This window comes from Pristiophorus japonicus, chromosome 1 (genome assembly GCF_044704955.1).
Source record: "Pristiophorus japonicus isolate sPriJap1 chromosome 1, sPriJap1.hap1, whole genome shotgun sequence".
Taxonomy (NCBI): domain Eukaryota; kingdom Metazoa; phylum Chordata; class Chondrichthyes; family Pristiophoridae; genus Pristiophorus; species Pristiophorus japonicus.
Window position 1 is genome coordinate 462,736,205 of NC_091977.1, and position 20,631 is coordinate 462,756,835.

At 44.6% G+C, this 20,631-nt stretch overlaps 1 protein-coding gene across 1 annotated transcript in view; it reads right to left on the reverse strand.

Annotated features, from left to right (window-relative positions):
- The window catches only part of pip4p2 (phosphatidylinositol-4,5-bisphosphate 4-phosphatase 2), a 119,607-nt gene that overhangs the window by 34,705 nt on the left and 64,271 nt on the right, over positions 1-20,631 (reverse strand). Inside the window, exon 5 of the mRNA XM_070876277.1 lies at positions 13,865-13,917. Coding sequence (XP_070732378.1) covers positions 13,865-13,917 — 53 coding nt within the window. The remainder of the gene's footprint in view (positions 1-13,864; positions 13,918-20,631) is intronic.

The following is a 20,631-nucleotide window of genomic DNA, read 5'->3' on the forward strand; positions in this document are numbered from 1 at the left end:
CTCCGATGTACCTACGCTGATTTCTTAGCTCTCCGCAAGGGTTTTCTGAAGTGGCCACATACGCTGGCCTAAGTAGATTTGGAGTAACTATTGGTTGGCCAAAGTGGCCAAAACTGGTGTAGGTGGCTGGCTGGTAACACCTCCTTTTGAGAAAAAAAACGAAACAAAAAAAATCCTAACTAAATCACTTACACTGGCGCAAATTGAATGTGCAAAATGGAGATTTTTAAGATACTTCAGAAAAATCAAGTTGCTCCAAAAAAAAACGGAGCAACTCCTGGCCAAAATTGAGACTATTGATTGAGACAAACATAGTGTGAAGGGTGCGGAATTCTTAAAATGCATTTAAGAGAACTTTTTTAGTCAGTATGTAACAAGCACAACACGAGAGGGCCGGTTTTGGATTTAGATTTGGGAAATGAAGCTGGGCAGGTGGAAGGGGTATTAGTGGGAGAGCACTTGAGTGCCAGTGACCATAATTCAGTCAGATTCAAGTTAGTTATGGATAAGGACAAGGATAGACCAAGAATAAAAGTTCCAAATTGGGGAAAAGCTAACTTTGCAAAGTTGAGGAGTGATTTGTCCACAGGGAACTGGAAACAGCTACGTGTAGGTTAATCAGTGTCGGAACAGTGGGAGGCATTCAAGGAGGAGATCCGGAGGGCTCAGGTCAAACATGTGTCCTTAAAGAAAAAGGGTGGGAATAACAATTCTAGAGCCGCCTGGATGTCTTGGGACTTACAAGGGAGGATAAAGAAAAAAAGGGAAGCTTATGTCATATACTGATGGCTAAATACTGTAGAATCTCTGGAGGAGAATAGAAAGTTCAGAGGTAAAATTAAGATATTAGGAATGCTAAGAGAGAGCATGAAAAATTATTGGCAAGTAAAATTAAGGAAAACCCAAAGATGTTCTGTAAAAAAATATGAAAAGCAAGAGAATAACTAAAGCAAGGGTAGGGCCTATTAGAGACCATGAGGATAATCTTTGTGTGGAGGTGGAAGATGTTGGTATGGTTCTTAATGAATACTTTGCGTCTGTCTTCACAAAGGAAAGGGGCAATGCAGATATTGCTATGGAGGAGGAGTGTGAAATTCTGGATGAAATAAACAGAGAGAGAGGAGGTATTAAGGGGTTTAGCAGCTTTGAAAATAGATAAGTCCCCAGGCCCGGATGAAATGCATCCCAGGCTGTTGAGTGAAGTAAAAGAAGAAATAGCAGAAGCCTTGACCATCATTTTCCAGTCCTCTTTGGATTTGGGCATGGTGCCAGAGGACTGGAGGACTGCTAATGTGGTACACTTGTTTAAGAAGGAAGGGATAGGCCGAGTAATTACAGGCCTGTCAGCCGAACCTCAGTGGTGGGGAAAATATTGGAAAAAATTCTGAAAGACAGGATAAATCTACATTTAGAAAGGCAAGGATTAATTAGGGACATTCAGCACAGATTTGTTAAGGGAAAATCGTGTTTGACTAATCTGATTGAATTTTTTGAGGAGGTAACCAAGAGGGTCGGTGAGGGTAGTGCGTACGATATAGTGTATATGGACTTTAGCAAAGCTTTTGATAAGGTCCCATATTATAGACTGGTCACGAAGTTTAAAGCCCATGGGATCCAGGGCGAAGTGGCAAGTTGGATCCAAAATTGGTTTAGAGATAGAAAGCAAAGGTTGATGGATGTTTTTGTGAATGGAAGGATGTTTCCAGTGGGGATCCGCAGGGCTCAGTACTGGGTCCCTTGCTTTTTATGGTATACATCAATAATCTAGATTTGAATATAGGGAGTATAATTAAGATGACACTAAAAATAGCTGTAAGGTTGATAAAGAAGAGGAAAGTCATGGAATGCAGGAGGATATCAATCTACTGGTCAGATGGGCACAACAGTGGCAAATAGAATTTAATTCAGAGAGGTGTGAGGTAATGCACTTGGGGAGGGCTAATAAGGAAACATAGAAACATACAAAATAGGTGCAGGAGTAGGCCATTCGGCCCTTCGAGCCTGCACCACCATTCAATAAGATCATAGCTGATCATTCACCTCAGTACCCCTTTCCTGCTTTCTCTCCATACCCCTTGATCCCTTTAACCGTAAGGGCCATATCTAACTCCCTCTTGAATATATCCAATGAACTGGCATCAACAACTTTCTGTGGTAGGGAATTCCACAGGTTAACAACTCTCTGAGTGAAGAAGTTTCTCCTCATCTCAGTCCTAAATGGCTTACCCCTCATCCTTGGACTGTGTACTCTGGTTCTGGACTTCCCTAACATCAGGAACATTCTTCCTGCATCTAACCTGTCAAGTCCTGTCAGAATTTTATATGTTTCTATGAGATCGCCTCTCATCCTTCTAAACTCCAGTGAATACAGGCCCAGTCGATCCAGTCTCTCCAGTCTCTCCTCATATGTCAGTCCTGCCAACCCAGGAATCAGTTTGGTGAACCTTCGCTGTACTCCCTCAATAGCAAGAACGTCCTTCCTCACATTAGGAGACCAAAACTGAACATAATATTCCAGGTGAGGCCTCACCAAGGCCCTGTAGAACTGCAGTAAGACCTCCCTGCTCCAACACTCAAATCCCCTAGCTGTGAAGGCCAACATACCACTTGCCTTCTTCACCGCCTGCTGTACCTGCATGCCAACTTTAAATGACTAATGTACCATGACACCTCCCCTTTTCCTAATCTGCCACCATTCAGATAATATTCTGCCTTTGTGTTTTTGCCCCCAAAATTTTTAACCTCACATTTATCCACATTATACTGCATCTGCTAGGCATTTGCCAACTCACCTAACCTGTCTAAGTCACCCTGCAGCCTATTAGCATCCTCCTCACAGCTCACACTGCCACCCAGCTTAGTGTCATCTGCAAACTTGGAGATATTACACTCAATTCCTTCATCAAAATCATTAATGTATATTGTAAAGAGCTGGGGTCCCAGCACTGAGCCCTGCGGCACTCCACTCGTCACTGCCTGCCATTCTGAAAAGGACCTGTTTATCCCGACTGCCAACCAGTTCTCTATCCACATCAATACATTACCACCAATACCATGTGCTTTGATTTTGCACACCAATCTCTTGTATTGGACCTTGTCAAAAGCCTTTTGAAAGTCCAAATACACCACATCCACTGGTTCTCCCTTGTCCACTCTACTAGTTACATCCTCAAAAAATTCCAGAAGATTCGTCAAGCAGGAATTCCCTTTCATAAATCCATGCTGACTTGGACCGTTCCTGTCACTGCTTTCCAAATGCGCTGCTATTTCATCTTTAATAATTGATTCCAACATTTTCCCCACTACTGATGTCAGGCTAACCGGTCTATAATTACCAGTTTTCTTTCTCCCTCCTTTTTTAAAAAGTGGTGTTACATTAGCTACCCTCCAGTCCATAGGAACTGATCCAGAGTCGATAGACTGTTGGAAAATGATCACTAATGCAGCCACTATTTCTAGGGCCACTTCCTTAAGTACTCTGGGATGCAGACGATCAGGCCCCAGGGATTTATCGGCCTTCAATCCCATCAATTTCCCTAACACAATTTCCGGCCTAATAAGGATTTCCTTCAGTTTCTCCTCCTCACTAGACCCTCGGTCCCCTAGTATTTCCAGAAGTTTATTTGTATCTTCCTTTGTGAAGACAGAACCAAAGTATTTGTTCAACTGGTGTGCCATTTCTTTGTTCCCCATTATAAATTCACCTGAATCTGACTGCAAGGGACCTACATTTGTCTTCACTAATCTTTTTCTCTTCACCCTCAAAGCCTCCCTGATAAAGTGCAATATCCCCATTGACAACTGGGAATCCTTGGCCCAAGACTGCCCTAAGTGGAGGAAGTGCATCCAAGAGGGCACTGAGCACCTCGAGTCTCAATGTCGAGAGCATGCAGAAATCAAGCGCAGACAGTGGAAAGAGCGTGTGGCGAACCAGTCCCACCCACCCCTCCCTCAACGACTATCTGTCCCACCTGTAACAGAGTCTGTGACTCTTGTATTGAACTGTTCAGCCACCAAAGAACTCACTTCAGGAGTGGAAGCAAGTCTTCCTCGATTCCAAGAGACTGCCGATGATGATGATGATGATTTTCTCTTCACATATCTATAGAAGCTTTTGCAGTCAGTTTTTATGTTCCCAGCAAGCTTCCTTTCATACTCTATTTTCCCCTCCTAATTAAACCCTTTGTCCCCCTCTGCTGAATTCTAAATTTCTCCCAGTCTTCACGTTTGCTGCTTTTTCTGGCCAATTTATATGCCTCTTTGGATTTAACACTATCCTTAATTTCCCTTGTTAGCCACGGTTGAGCCACCTTCCCCGTTTTATTTTTACTCCAGACAGGGATGCACAATTGTTGAAGTTCATCCATGTGATCTTTAAATGTTTGCCATTGCCTAGCCACCGTCGACCCTTTACGTATAATTTGCCAGTCTATTTTAGCCAATTCACGTCTCATACCATCAAAGTTACCTTTCCTTAAGTTCAGGACCCTAGTCTGAATTAACTGTGTCACTCTCCATCTTAATAAAGGGTATACACATTAAACGGTAGGCCACTTAGAAGTATAGATGAACAAAGGAACCTTGGAGTGCTTGTCCACAGATCCCTGAAAGTAGCAGGCCAGGTGGATAAGGTGGTTAGGAAGGCATACGGAATGCTTGCCTTTATAGGCCGAGGCATAGAATACAAGAGCAGGGAGGTTATGCTTAAATTGTATAACACGCTGGATGGCCACAGCTGGATTACTGTGTGCAGTTCTGGTCGCCATATTATTAGAAGGACATGATTGCACTAGAGAGGGTGCAGAGAAGATTTACTCGGTTGCTGCTGGATTGGATAGGCTGGGTTTGTTCTCATTGGAACAGAGGAGGTTGAGAGGAGACCTCATTGAAGTATATAACATTTTGAGGGACCTAGATATAGTGGATAGCAAGGGCCTATTTCCCTTGGTGAAGGGGTCAATTATGAGGGGGTATAGTTTTCAGGTGGGTGATGGAAGGTTTAGCGAGGATTTGAGGAGAGGCTTCTTCACACAGAGGGTTGTGGGGGTCTGGAACTCACTGCCTGGAAGGGTGGTGGATGCAGAAACCATCACCACATTTAAAAGGTGCTTGGATGGGCACTTGAAGTGCCATAGCATGCAGGGTTACAGACCTAGAGCTGGTAAGTGGGATTAGATTGGATAACCTCTTGTTGGTTGGCGCAGATACAATGGTAAGTACTGCCGGGAATCGAATACGGCCAGAGTAATCTCCTGGACTAGTTTCGATCGCCTGGATGGGTCGGAGAGTAACTTTCCCACATTTTTTTCCCTAATTGGCCTGGGTTTTTAAAATCTGGTTTTTTGCGCTTCCCAGGAGATCACATGGCTCCGCTTGGGGTGGAGTGTAAAATGTTGCGATACATGGGGTATCGCAGTTGTGTGGGGCGGACTGGTTGGGCCGATGCTCTTTACCTTTCCGCCATTGTTCATTGGTTTATATGTAACCTTCAGGGCTGCTACCCGAGGGCAGTGTGCCTCTGTCGGCCAGCGCTGACACGACGGGCGAAAATGGCCTCCTCTGTGCTGTAGATTTCTATGTTTCTATGTAAACTTGGGGCCATCCAAAACTTGGCAGCCCATGTCCTAACATGCACCCATCAGCCCTGTGCTCGCTGACTTACACTGGCTCCCGGTTAAGCCGCGCCTCGATTTCAAACTTCTCATCCTTGTTTACAAATCCTTCCATGGCCTCTCCCTTCCCCATCTCTAATCTCGTACAGCCTCACAACACCCCCCGAGATTTCTGCGCTCCTCTAATTCTGCCCTCTTGAGCATCCCTGATTATAACTGCTCAACCATTGGCTGCTCTGCCTTCAGCTGCATTGGCCTCAAGCTCTGGAACTCCCTCCCTAAACCTCTCCGCCTCTCGCTCCTCCTTTAAAACGTTCTTTAAAACCTAACTCTTTGATCAAGCTTTTGGTCACCTACGTTAGTTTCTACTTATGTGGCACGGTGTCAAATTTATTTATTTTGTCTTAAAATACTCATGTGAAGTGCTTTGGGTCATTTTACTACATTAAAGGTGCTATATAAATACAAGTTGTTGCTGTTCTTGTTGAAGCAGCTGAAGTCGTTTGGACCAAAGACACTGCCTTGAGAAATTCCTGCAGTGATGCCATAGGACAGGGATGAATGACCTCCAACAACGACAACCATCATCCTTTGTGCTAGGTATGACTCCAGCCAGTAGAGAGTTTCCCCCCCGATACCCATTGACTTCAGTGATGCCACACTCAGTCAAATGCTGCCTTGATGTCAAGGGCAGGCACTCTCACCTCACCTCTGGAATTCAGCTCTTTTGTCCATGTTTGGTCTGGAGTGGAGTGGTCCTGGCAGAACCCAAACTGAGCATCAATGAACAGGTCATTGGTGAGTAAATGCCGCTCGATCGCATAGGAGGAGTAGGCCATTCTGCCCATCAAGCCTGCTCCGCCATTCTATAAGATCATTGGATCTTGGGCTCAGCTCCACTTCCCTGCCCACTCCATATAACCCTTCACTCCCTTAGCTTTCAAAAATCTGTCTACCTCCACCTTAAATATACTCAATGACCCAGCCTCCACAGCTCTCTGGGGCAGAGAATTCCACAGATTCATAACCCTCAGAGAAGAAAATTCTCATCATCTCAGTTCTAAATGGGCGATCCCTTATTCTTAAACTATGCCCCCTAGTTCTAGATTACCCCATGAGTGAAAACATCATCTCTGCATCTACCTTGTCAAACCCCCTCAGTATCTTATATGTTTCAATAAGATCACCTCTCGTTCTTAAAATGAGTATAGGCCCAACCTATTCAACTTTTCTTAATAAGCCAACCCCCTCATCTCGGGAATCAAATGAATGAACCTTCTCTGAACTGCCTCCAATGCAAGTATATCCCTCCTTAAATAAGGAGACAAAAACTGTATGCAGTACTCCAAGTGTCGTCTCACCAATACCCTGTACAGTTGCAGCAGTACTTCCCTGCTTTTATACTCTATCCCCCTTGCAATAAAGGCCAACATTCCATTTGCCTTCCTGATTACTTGCTGTATCTGCATACTAACTTTTTGTGTTTCATGCACAAGGACCCCAGGTCCCTCTGTACTGCAGCAATTTGTACTTTCTTTCCATTTAAATAATAATTTGCTTTTTTATTTTTCCTGCCAAAGTGGATGATTATCTACTTTGGCACTTTCCCACATTATACTCCATCTGTAAATGTTTGCCCACTCACTTAGCCTCTCTATATCCCTTTGCAGATTCTTTGTGTCCTCCTCGTAACTTGCTTTCGCACCCATCTTTTTATCAGCAAACTTGGCTACATTACACTCGGTCCCTTCATCCAATTCATTAATATAGATTGTAAATAGTTGAGGCCCCAGCACCGATCCCTGTTGCACCCCATTAGTTACCATTTGCCAAACGGAACATGACCCATTTATCCCAACTCTCTGTTTTCTGTTAGTTAGCCAGTCCGCTATCCATGCTAATATAATACCCTCAAACCTGAGAGTTTTTATCTTGTGCAGTAACCTTTTATGTGGTACCTTATCGAATGCCTTCTGGAAATCCAAATACACCACATCCATTGGTTATCCTTTATCCACCCTGATCATTATATCCTCAAAGAACTCCAGCAAATTTGTCAAACATGATTTCCCTTTGCTAAAACCATGCTGACACTACTTGACTGTATTATGCTTTTCCAAATGTCCTGCTACTGCTTCCTTATGACAGTTGTTAGGCTAGCTGGTCCATTGTTCCTGCTTTCTGTCTCCCTCCTTTCTTAAATAGGGGTGTTACATTTGCAGTTTTCTAATCTGCTGGGACCGCTCCAGAATCCAGTGAACTTTGGTAGATTACAACCAATGCATCCACTATCTCTGCAACTACTTCCTTTAAGACCCTGGGGTGCAAGCCATCAGGTCCAGGGGACTTGTCCACTTTTAGTCCCATTATTTTACCGAGTACTACTTCATTAGTGATAGTGATTGTATTAAATTCCTCCCTTGCTATAGCCCCTTGGTTATCCATTATTGGGATGTTTTTAGTGTATTGTACCGTGAAGACTGATACAAAATATTTGTTCAATTTCCTGTTCCACATTAGTAATTCCCTAGTCCCATCCTCCAAGGGACCAACGTTTACTTTAGCTACTCTCTTTTTATATACCTGCAGAAGCTCTTACCATCTGTTTTTATATATCTTGCTAGCTTACCCTCAATCTATCTTCCCTCTCTTATTTTTTTTTTAAAGTCATTCTTGCTGGGTTTTTTTAAATTTCCCAATCCTCTGTCCTCTCACTAATCTTGGCCACTTTGTATGCCATTGTTTTCAGTTTGATACCATCCCCTTTACTTCCTTAGTTAGCCACAGATGGTATTTCCTTCTCAAAGTCTGTCCTTCTCACTGGAATATATTTTTGTTGAAAGTTATGAAACATCTCCTTAAATGTCGGCCACTGCTTATCAATCATCATATACTTTAATCTATTTTCCCAGTCCACTTGAGCCAACATTGTCTTCATACCTTTGTAATCACCTTTATTTAGAATCCAGGACACTGGTTTGAGATTCAACTGAATTTGAAATTCAACCTTATAAGCCTCCATTATCTCTTAATTTATACTCCGTCCAACAGAGTAACTATTAGGAGTCCTATAGACTATGCCCAACAGTGACCTTTTTCCCCTTATTATTTCTTATCTCCACCCAAACTGATTCTACATCTTGATCTTCTGAGCTAATATCATTTCTCACTACTGCACTGATCTCATCCTTTATTAACAGAGCTACCCCACCTCCTTTTCTTTTCTGACTATCCTTCCAAATTGTCCGGTACCGCTAAATATTCAATTCTTAGCCTTGGTCACCTTGCAACCATGTCTCTAACAGCTATCAAATCATACCCATTTATAACTATTTGTGCCGTCAATTCATATATCTTGTTACGAATGCTGTGTGCATTCAGATAAAGAGCTTTTAATTTTGTATTTTTACCATTCTTCCCTGCTTTGATCCCACTTTCTGATACCCTTTTACTTTGATACATTCTGCTCCTTCCTGTCACACTCTGGTTAGCATTTCCCGCATCGCTATCCTGCTCTATTGCCTTCTCCTTTCTGACTTTTTACATTTTCGCTCATCTGAACCCCCCCCTTCCCATTATTTAGTAACCAAAGCCCTAGTTATTCAATTCACCAGGACCCTAATCCCAGCATGATTTAAGTGGAGCCCATCCCAACAGAACAGCTCCCTCTTACCCCAGTACTGGTGCCAGTGTCCCAGAAATCGAAACCCATTTCTCCTACATCAGTCTTTGAGCCACGTGTTCATTTCTCTGATCCTATTCACAGTATGCAAATTTACTTGTGGCTCAGGTATTAATCCAGAGATTACTACCTTTGTGGTTCTGCTTTTTAAATTTAGCCCCTAGCTGCTCATATTCCCTCAGCAGAACCTCTTTCTTTGTTCTAGCTATGTCATCGGTCATTGTCGACGACACCTTCCATCACTTTGCTGATGATTGAGAGTAGACTGACTGGGCAGTAATTGGTCAAATTTGAGTTGTCTTGCTTTTTACGGACAGGACATACTTGGGCAGTTTTCCACATTCTCGGGTGGATGCCAGTGTTGCAGACAGCTGGAACAGCTTGGCTAGAGGTGCAGCTAATTCTGGAGCACAAGTCTTCAGCATGACAGCAAAGATGTTGTCGGGGGCCACAGTATTTGCGATGTCCAGCGCGCTTCTTGATATCACGTGGAGTGAAATTGTCCGAAGACTGGCTTCTGTGATGCTGGGACCTCAGGAGGAGGCCGATATGGATAATCCACTTGCCAGTTCTGGCTCAAGATGGTTGTACAGTCTTGTCTTTTGAACCTGTGTGCTGGGCTCCACCAGGATGGGGATATTCATGGAGACCCTCCTCCCATTGGTTGTTTAATTGTCCACCACCATTCACAACTGAATGTGGCAGCACTACAAGGTTTAAATCTGATCCATTACATTAGAAATAGGAGCAGGAGTAGGCTATATGGCCCCTCGAGCCTGCTCCGCCATTTAATACGATCATGGCTGATCCGATCATGGACTCAGGTCCACTTCCCTGCCCGCTCCCCATAACCCCTTAATCCCTTATCAGTTAAGAAACTGTCTATTTCTATCTTAAATTTATTCAATGTCCCAGCTTCCACAGCTTGCTGAGGCAGCGAATGCCACAGATTTACAACCCTCAGAGAAGAAATTTCACCTCATCACAGTTTTAAATGGGCAGCCCCTTATTCTAAGATCATGCCCTCTAGTTCTCGTCTCCCCCAACAGTGGAAACATCCTCTCTGCATCCACCTTGTCAAGCCCCCTCATAATCTTATACGTTTCGATAAGATTATCTCTCAATCTTCTGAATTCCAATGAGTAGAGGCCCAACCTACTCAACCTTTCCTCATAAGTCAATCCCCTCATTCCGGAATCAACCTAGTGAACCTTCTCTGAGCTGCCTCCAAAGCAAGTATATCCTTTCGTAAATATGGAAACCAAAACTGCACAGTACTTCAGGTATATCAATACCCTGTATAATTGTAGCAAAACTTCCCTTCTTTTATACTCCATCCCCTTTGCAATAAAGGCCAAGATTTAATTGGCCTTCCTGATCACTTGCTGCACCTGCATGCTATCTTTTTGTGTTTCATGCACAAGTACCCTCAGGTTCCACTGTACTGCAGCAATTTGCAAGCTTTCTCCATTTAAATAATAACTTGCTCTTTCATTTCTTTCTGCCAAAGTGCATGACCTCACACTTTCTAACATTGTACTCCATCTGCCTAATTTTTGCCCACTCACTTAGGCTGTCTATGTCCTTTTGCAGATTTTGTGTGTCCTCCTCACACATTGCTTTTCCTCCCATCTTTGTATCAGCAGCAAACTTGGCTACGTTACACTCGGTCCCTTCTTCCAAGTTGTTAATATAGATTGTAAATAGTTGGGGTCCCAGCACTGATCCCTGCGGCACCCCACTAGTTACTGATTGCCAACCCAAGAGTGAACCATTTAACCCGACTTTCTATTTTCTGTTCTTTAGCCAATCCTCTATCCATGCTAATATATTACCCCAACCCCGTGAACTTTTATCTTGTGCAGTAACCTTTTATGTGACACCTTGTCAAATGCCTTCTGGAAGTCCAAATACACCACATCCACTGGTTCCACCCTGTTTGTTACATCCTCGTTACATTGATTATGGAATCGCTTAACTCTGTCTATAGCATGTTGCTTCTGTTGTATAGAATGCAAGTAGTCCTGTGTTGGAGCTTCCCCAGGTTGGTACCTCATTTTTAGATATGCCTGGTGCTGCTCCTGGCATGCTCTGCTGCACTACTCATTGAACCAGGAATGGTCCCTTGGCTTGATGGTAATGGTAGAGTGAGGGATATGCTGGGCCATGAGGTTACAGATTATGGAATGCAACAATTCTGCTACTCATGGAAGCCCAGTTTTGAGCTGCTAGATCTGTTCTGAATTTATCCCATTTAGTGTGGTGGTAGTGCCACACAACACGATGGAGGGTATCTTCAGTATGGAGAGAGGACTTAGTTTCCACATTGACTGTGCGGTGATCACTGTTACCAATGCTGTAGGTCAAGTAGGTTTTTTCCTTGTGTTGGTTCTCTCACCACCTACTGCAGGCCCAGTCTGGCAGTTATGTCCTTCAGAATGCGCCAAGTAGTGGTGCTACTAAACCACTCTTGGTGATGGACATTGAAGTCCCCCACCCAGTTTATATTCTATGCCTTTGTGACCCTCAGTGCTCCTTTCAAATGGTGTTGAACATGGAGGAGTACTGATTCATCAGCTGAGGGAGGGCCATAAGTGGTAATCAGAAAGAGGTTTCCTTGCCCATGCTTGACCTGAAACCATGAGACTTCATCGAGTAAGGAGTTAATGTTGAGGACTCCCAGGGCCACTCCCTCCCGGCTGTATACCAATGTGCCTCCACCTCAGGTGGGTCTGTCCTGCCAGTGGGAAAAGACATACCCAGGGATGGTGATGGAGGAGTGTGGAACATTGGCTGAAAGGTATGATTCTGTGAGTATGACTATGTCAGGCTGTTGGTTGACTAGTCTGTGGGACAGCTCTCCCAATTTTGTCACAAGTCCCCAGATATTAGTGAGGAGGACTTTACAGGGTCGAGTGGGCTGGGTGTGCCATTGTCGTGTTTGAAGCCAGTGCAGAGGTCGATGTCATGTGGAATTAATAATAATTATTCTTATGGTTTCTTGTAGCAGCTTATTACAACCGAGTGGTTTGCTAGGCCATTTCAGAGGGCAGTTAAGAGTCAACTACATTGCTGTGGGTCTTTTAGTCCCATTAGTTTCTCAAGTACTTTTCTCCATTGATATTAACTACTTTAAGTTCCTTATTCTTATTAGCCCCTTGGTTCTCCCCTATTTTTGGTATGCTTTGTATTTGTTCTACTGTGAAGACAGATGCAAAATATTTCTTTAAAGTCTCTGTCATTTCCTTGTTCCCCAATATAATTTCTCCTGTCTCGGCCTCGAAGGGACCAACACTTACTTTTGCTCCTCTCTTCCTTTTGCATACCAGTAGAAATATGTACAACTGTTGAGTGCCTCCAATTTTATGCCCCACTCCCTGCAATTTCCGGGCCCCTGACTCTTGACTGGCAGTTCCCGGCTTCTGTGTAATGGATATCTTTTTACCCAGTATCCATAGTGGCAGAGAAACCCCTCTATCTCTGTGATATTCAATCCCAGAGATAGAGGGCTTCTTTGCCGTTATGCATGCTTGGTAAAGGGATCCCCATTATACAAAAGCCGTTTTTCACCCGCAGCCGCCTCGCACTTACCTGCCTGTCCGGAGTTTTAAGTTGTAAATGGACGGTGCATTGAAGGCTGTCCATAGTTAGGAATTTGTGAGTGCCCATGGTTTCAAGGGGCAGTTTGTATCTGTTACTTGGGACCGTCGGTAAGTGTCCAAATTTTGCTGGTGTCTATTTGTACAGGTTTCTCTGTACTATAATGTCTTTGCCACATGAAGCTACCCAGTATAGCCCAATTTGGAACGATCTCATGTGGGAATGTAAAAAAATACCAGTATCAAGAAAATCACACCAGAAACCGAGTCATCGGCCACAAGTCTAGGTGTGATGTAACCAGTTCGTAATATCATGAAGTTAACAATTTCATTTGAAATTTTACATGTTTAGAATTTGAGTCTATATAAAAAGTCTTTGCTTACAAAACTGAGATGTCCAAAATTTTGAGACACACACATTGCTAAAAAAAACTTGTTGAAAATGTAACAACTGCCTACTTGAATAAATAATTTATCGCACAGGCGGCCATTCAGCCTCTCGCATCTGTACCAGGACTGCTAAATCAATATTTAATAGCCTCTTTATCCCTTACACAAGATTTTCTTTTGTAAAACTGTATGTGCACATGGGAGAAAGTAGCATGCAGATTAGACTGTTAAGAGTTCAATAAGTCACAGTTACAAAATTGATCACACACCCAGCTGACTTGGGAATAGATTTGATAGATATGGGAAATATTGGCTAGATTTTTGTCCCATTGTCTCTGAACAGGCAGAAAATTTAGCCCTCACATTTAGCAGTCTTTAAAACAAAATCCCATTACATAAAAGTATGTCTTTATTATTTTTAAAGTGAGTGAATGAAATCATTTGAATCCTTATAACACTTTTTTGAAAAGATCTTTAAGCTTTAGATGCAAAATATAGAGAGAAAATATAATAATGAATTTTTAAAAATGCAGCTGATATGACATCAGAATCACAGCTGCTATAAAATGAACTGAACTTACATTCTTTTGCAGTGTGGGCATTTTGCCAGAGTGTTGAACCTAACTTCCATCCACTGTAAATAAACAAAATAAAATCAGGTCAGGACACAGCCTTTTTTCCCTAAAATGTCTCTAAAGGTCACAAAGAACTTTCCATTTCTCAAGCATTACTTATTTTCTTCCTCCATTCCCTTGCAAGGCGAAAAGTTTACGAGATATTTCAACTGCAGCATCATACATTTGATTTGGACATCCACAGAAAGTTTCCCATGATGTAATAAAAAATAGTTTCAGTGTTAGTAAATGAACTGTTCAATTTAACGAATAGTAATTGGATTATGGTAATGGGACTCTTAAAGAGCCAAAACATTTGAATAAAGGGAATACACCAAAATGGTTCACAAAAATCATCTGCGAGCTTTTCTCGCATTAGGCCAGGCCCTTAACTATAACATTACATTTAACCCTTAGACTGCGACAGGTCCAGAGAAATTCCAGACTCATTTCATAAAATCAGAGAATCATAGAATGACACAGTACAGGAGGGCATTCAGCCCATTGTGCCTGTGCCAGCTCTTTAAAAGATAGCCCTGAAAATTATCCCCCTTCAAATATTTATCCAATTCCCTTTTGAAAGTTATTATTGGATCAGCTTCCACCATCCTTCCAGGCAGTACATTCGAGATCATAACTCGTTGTGTGCAATGGCAGGCAGTGACTAGCGGTTTACCGCAAGGTTCTGTGCTGGGACCCCAGCTGTTTACATTGTACATTAATGATTTAGACGAGGGGATTAAATGTAGTATCTCCAAATTTGCGGATGACACTAAGTTGGGTGGCAGTGCGAGGAGGATGCTATGAGGCTGCAGAGTGATTTGGATAGGTTAGGTGAGTGGGCAAATGCATGGCAGATGAAGTATAATGTGGATAAATGTGAGGTTATCCACTTTGGTGGTAAAAACAGAGAGACAGACTATTATCTGAATGGTGACAGATTAGGAAAAGGGGAGGTGCAACAAGACCTGGGTGTCATGGTACATCAGTCATTGAAGGTTGGCATGCAGGTACAGCAGGTGGTTAAGAAAGCAAATGGCATGTTGGCCTTCATAGCGAGGGGATTTGAATACAGGGGCAGGGAGGTGTTGCTACAGTTGTACAGGGCCTTGGTGAGGCCACACCTGGAGTATTGTGTACAGTTTTGGTCTCCTAACTTGAGGAAGGACATTCTTGCTATTGAGGGAGTGCAGCGGAGGTTCATCAGACTGATTCCCGGGATGGCAGGACTGACATATCAAGAAAGACTGGATCAACTAGGCTTATATTCACTGGAGTTCAGAAGAATGAGAGGGGATTTCATAGAAACGTTTAAAATTCTGACGGGTTTAGACAGGTTAAATGCAAGAAGAATGTTCCCAATGTTGGGGAAGTCCAGAACCAGGGGTCACAGTCTAAGGATAAGGGGTAAGCCATTTCGGACAGAGATAGGGAGAAATTTCTTCACCCAGAGAGTGGTGAACCTGTGGAATTCTCTACCACAGAAAGTTGTTGAGGCCAAATCACTAAATATATTCAATAAGGAGTTAGATGTAGTCCTTACTACTAGGGGGATCAAGGGGTATGGCGAGAAAGTAGGAATGGGGTACTGAATTTGCATGTTCAGCCATGAACTCATTGAATGGCAGTGCAGGCTCGAAGGGCCGAATGGTCTACTCCTGCACCTATTTTCTATGTTTCTATTTCCCCTCATATCGCCTCTACCTTGCCAATGTGTCATCTGGTAACTGACTCGTTTGCCAGTGGAAACAGTTTCTCCCTGTTTCAATTATCAAAACCCTTCATGATTTTGAACACCTCTATCAATTGTCCCGTTAAACTTCTCTGCTCAAAGAACAACTCCTCCAGTTCCTCTAATCTCTCGCTGGTATCATTCTGGTAAATCTCACCTGCAGCCTCACAAAGGGTTGGATTTTCGGCTGATTTGCGGCCCATTTAGCACCTCGGCGGGACGCAAAAATGATTTTTTGGGGGCGCGAAATGAGGCGCACAAGATTTTGCACTCGGGCAGAACTTTCACCAATGGTTTTGCAGTGGCACTAAAACTTACTGCCCTGCCACTGTTTTGACCATTGGGATGACGTAAATCGTCGAGCATCGCCCCGGGCGGAACTTTCGAGCATTTTGCTGGATTTAGCGTCCGCCCGAGAACCTGCCCAGAGTGCACCAGGCGCTAACGGCGCCATGTTGAAAGCAAAGGAGAAAGTCGCAACTTCGAGTGATTAAAAGGATTGGGAGAAGAACGCTGTGTTACTGCATACTTTTGACTGTGAAGTTTATTTGAGTTTCTAGTTTTTTTTTTTAAAAAAGGACATTTTAAAAGATGGGGGCCATCCTAGGTTGGGTGCCGTTCATCCTGGCTGTTATTGCCATATGGCTTCAAGCTGGAAGGCGGCTTATTGTTGATCATTTGCAATGTAATCAAAGAGGTCACACTCGTATGGGGAGGAGGCCTTACCCCCCCCCCCCCCCCACCCCGAGTTTACAGGGAACATCGCTCAAATCTTCAGCTCTGAGGCACAGTGCATTAGAAGGCTGCGCTTCCGATAAGAAGTGCTGACAGAGATATGCCAGCTCCTACAGGCAGACCTACAGCCGACCAGCGGCAACAGGATTGCACTGCCCGTCAAGGTGAAGGTGACTGTGGCACTTGCCTTCTAAGCCTTCGGTTCCTTTCAGGCATCAGTGGGGGACATATGCTCCATCTCACAGCACGCTACACATTGCTGCATTCGCTGGGTGTTGAATGCACTATACACACGCAGAATGGACTTGATAAACTTCGCAATGACCAGAGAGACCCAAAATGAGAGGGTTATAGGTATTGGACAATTTGCTGGCTTTCCCAAGGTTCAGGGTGCCCTTGAGCGAACGCACATTGCCCTGCGAACAACTTTACAGAATGCAGAGGTTTTCCAAAACTGAAAGGGATTCCACTCCACGAACGTGCAGATCGTCTGCGACCATACTTAGCACATCATGGCAGTCAATGCCCAATATCCAGGGAGCATCCATTATGCTTTCATCTTGCATGAGAGCAGTGCCTCACGTATGTTCCCGCGCCAGAGCTGGATGCTCGGGGAAAAGGTTACGGCCTCACCACCTGGCTCATGACCCCACTCTGGAACCCTCAGACAGAAGCTGAACTTCGCTATAATGAGAGACATGCAGCCATACGCAGCATCGTTGAACAGACAATTGGAGTGCTCAAGCAGAGCTTCCGTTGCCTGAACCACTCTGGAGGCTGCCTGTAGTACTCCCCTCAGCAGGTCTCTGAGTTCATTGTAGTGTACTGCACGCTACACAACTTAGTCATCATGAGGGGACAGGAATTGCTAATGGGAATTGCAGGACCACCTCAGGAGAAAGGCGGGGAGGAGGAGGAAGACAAGGAAGAGGAGCCTGGTGAGAAACCCATGCTACCACCACTACCACCACCACAGGGGAGGAATCGTGGAGATTTCGCCGCTGCTAAAGCCTTACATCGGCAGCTCATAACTGAACACTTTGCTTGAAGAGTGAACAGCAGGTTTTTGAGCATTGCCTGGCCAATCTATCCCACCATGTTGACTATTCCCCATCTTATTCTGCAAATGAGATACAGAAATGGTAATGGTAAAGAAAGCATTTATTGAACATTGTAAACTTTTTAATCACCATTGTGAGACTTAAATACAATTACATCCAGCAGTGTGATAATTCAACAACATTATCGGAATATAATCCAGCATCAACAACATAATCCAGTCTGATACAGTATCATTGTTACTGTAACATAAAACATAAAATGTATGCAGCAACAACATGATCCAGTGTAATACTGCAACATAATGATACTGCAACATAATATGTAACATTAAACATACGATTCATCGAGCATCAACATATATTCAGCAACATCAATTCCTGCCCCACTATTTCTTCCCACTGTCTTTTGTCTCTCTTCCCTTCATCACCCTCGCTTACCTGCAGCTCCTAATCAAAGTGGCACCAAGGTGGCGTGCAGTAAGGCTGCAAGAATGGTTCTGTGTTGTGAGAGACAGTATCTGGGGATGCACCGGACCAGCTCGTGGCGTGGAAGGCCCGACTTCTGACTGGCTAGCCTCTTCGCCAGTCACAGCTGGTTTGTCGCCAGTCACAGATGGCTTGGGTGACAACCGTTGCTGCTGCTTGGTCAGCGATTGAGTTGGGGGAGGGGGATGGAATGCTGCCATCCAGAGGAATGACACCACCTCCCATATCACTGGAGCCACTCAGTCGGCGACGGGGATGGTCCCTAGCAACCGGAGCACCTTGCTGGCCTGCTTCGGAACCGTCACTTCCCCATGTGATAGTGTGGAATGCAGACAGTATGGAGGCAGGCATGGACTGCATCACCTGCCCAAGCTAAAGCAGAGCTTGTGCCTGTGATGCGCCATATTCTTCTAGGGCTCACGCCACACTCTCCGGGACTCTACGGTCACTGCTGGAGGCCACCAGCCGCGTGTATGCATTGATGACCTCGCTGGTGTCACGGTTCACACTGACAATCTGCGACTCTACCTCTGCAATGGTCACTTTCAGACAGTCAATGCTCGTGGGAATCCTACCCAAGACATCAAGGAGCTGACAGCTCATCTGGATGCTCTCCCTGGACATTCCCACCATGTCCAGTTCCATGTCTGCCTGTCTGTCAGCAGACCGACTGTGCCGACTCACCTTCCATAGAGATGGCCTGCGGGATTCAACCCCAGCACTGCATTGCTGCACGCCACTGGTCCCAGGAGCCTGGGATTCCTCGAACCCCAAAAACGTAACGTCGTCCTCAGAGGAGCTGAGTGCAGTGGTGGAACAGGGGTCAAATGATGCTACGCCAGAGGCGGCTCATCAGTATCCTCCTCTTCCTCCTCCTCCAGACGATGGCCTGACTTGGAGTGCTGCGCCTGTGACTGGTCATCTGGAAGTAAAAAGCAACAGACGAGTAGTTAACAGCAGGGGAGGGGCAGGGTGACATGAGGAAGGTCGCATAGCACAGGCTCATTTGAAGGACTGCCGCTACTCCATTATATCTAGTTTAGAGACACTGCAGGACATTGCCCCAATCCAGCCCAGGGAGTGTGCAGGACTTACCCTCAGTATCCGAGCGGCTGTCAGCGCCCCCGGTGGCAGCTGCCTGACCAGTGATACTGATGAGGCCTGCCACTCTATCCTCGATGTCAGTGAGTGGCAGGGTCTGAGGCGGACCGCCGCTTGTCCGCATCTGCTCCCGCCAATTGTGAGACTTCTTGGCCTGCAAAGGTGAAAATGGGAATGATTACAAGAGGGTCCATCTGCTCTTGTGGCACAGATAGCCACCAATGCACTTATACCATGCTGTCTGAATGTAATAGTGTCCTCTGTTTGATGGCCTTGAAAGTTGCACGTGGTTCATCAGGAAGACATCGAAGTGGGGAGCCATCTTATGAGATCTCAGAAAGCAATCTTAATAATGAGTAACGATCATTCATGGCAAATAGGGTGCCGAACTAAGCCTACCTATGTGTCATGCATTTTAGGAGGCAACCCAGAGTGCTGAAAGGCACCAACAGCATGAGAACAAATAGTCTGTCAGATTTATAATTGAAGTAATGAAGGAGTGCATGAATTAAAATTGTACTCACTCTGACAACCCTCGTCAGATCATTAAATTTCTTTCGGCATTCTATGCCAGTCCTGGCCACTGTGTCCAAGGCAGAGACTTCCTCTGCTATCTCCCTCCAAGTTCTTTTAAATATGGATGGCAGTGGTCTAGAACCACCCTGAAGATGCAACTCTTGCCATCTTCTTGCCACAGCCTCCACTAGAGCTTCATTGGCATCGTGGCTGAATCGTCTGGAACGCTGTCTCAAATCACCTTCCTCCATCATCAAAATCCAAATGTGAAATGGTTGATTCAGCCCCAGTTGTACTGCACATGCGTGTGGCCGCGCTCTGCATTAGCGTTTGCGACAAGAGACCAGACCAGAAGCAAGAGAAGAAAAAAAAATTACACATGCGCAGAACGGCAGATTGCGTCAGCGCCGGAACTTTCGGCTCCAGCACAAAGTCTGTGGTGCACCACCGGAGTTAACGCTAACACTCCTCGTGAACTTTCATTAGGCAAATGTTCCTCACTCTGGCACCACCGTTAACCCGGCGCAAAATTTTTCGCTCCGCCGCGAATTGCGCCCGTAAACGGGTGAAAACACTAAGCGCCAAAAATCGCGACCTAAGACTTTGACATCCTTCCTTAACTGTGGTGCCCAGAATTGGGGACTGGAGACTAAGCAGCGTTTTATAAAGGTTTGGCATAACATCCTGGCTTTTGTACTCTGTGGGGGAATTTTAACCCCAAAACACAGATGGTTAGGTTCAGGAGGGAGGCTAAAGAGTTAAAAAACTGAATCACAACCAGCCCACTTCCAGTTTTAATGAAGGCGGCACGGGATTGGGCAAACAACCCGTTCCCAGGAGGCGGATTGTCCATTTAAATATTATAATAAGGCTGGCATGATCCACCATTATAAATTTAACTCTGGCTGGTCGGGTTTCCCGGGCGGGACACAAAGCTTTCAAATGCTAATCAGGCCCTGCCATTAAATTTGTCAGGGCCTGCAGGAAACACATTCTCCCAGGTTTCCCGAACACTTTCTAGCTCCCCGTTCCTAACCCTCCTACAGATTATAATTCCGAACTATGTCTCCATTTATAAAACCAAGGATTTCATATGCCTTTTT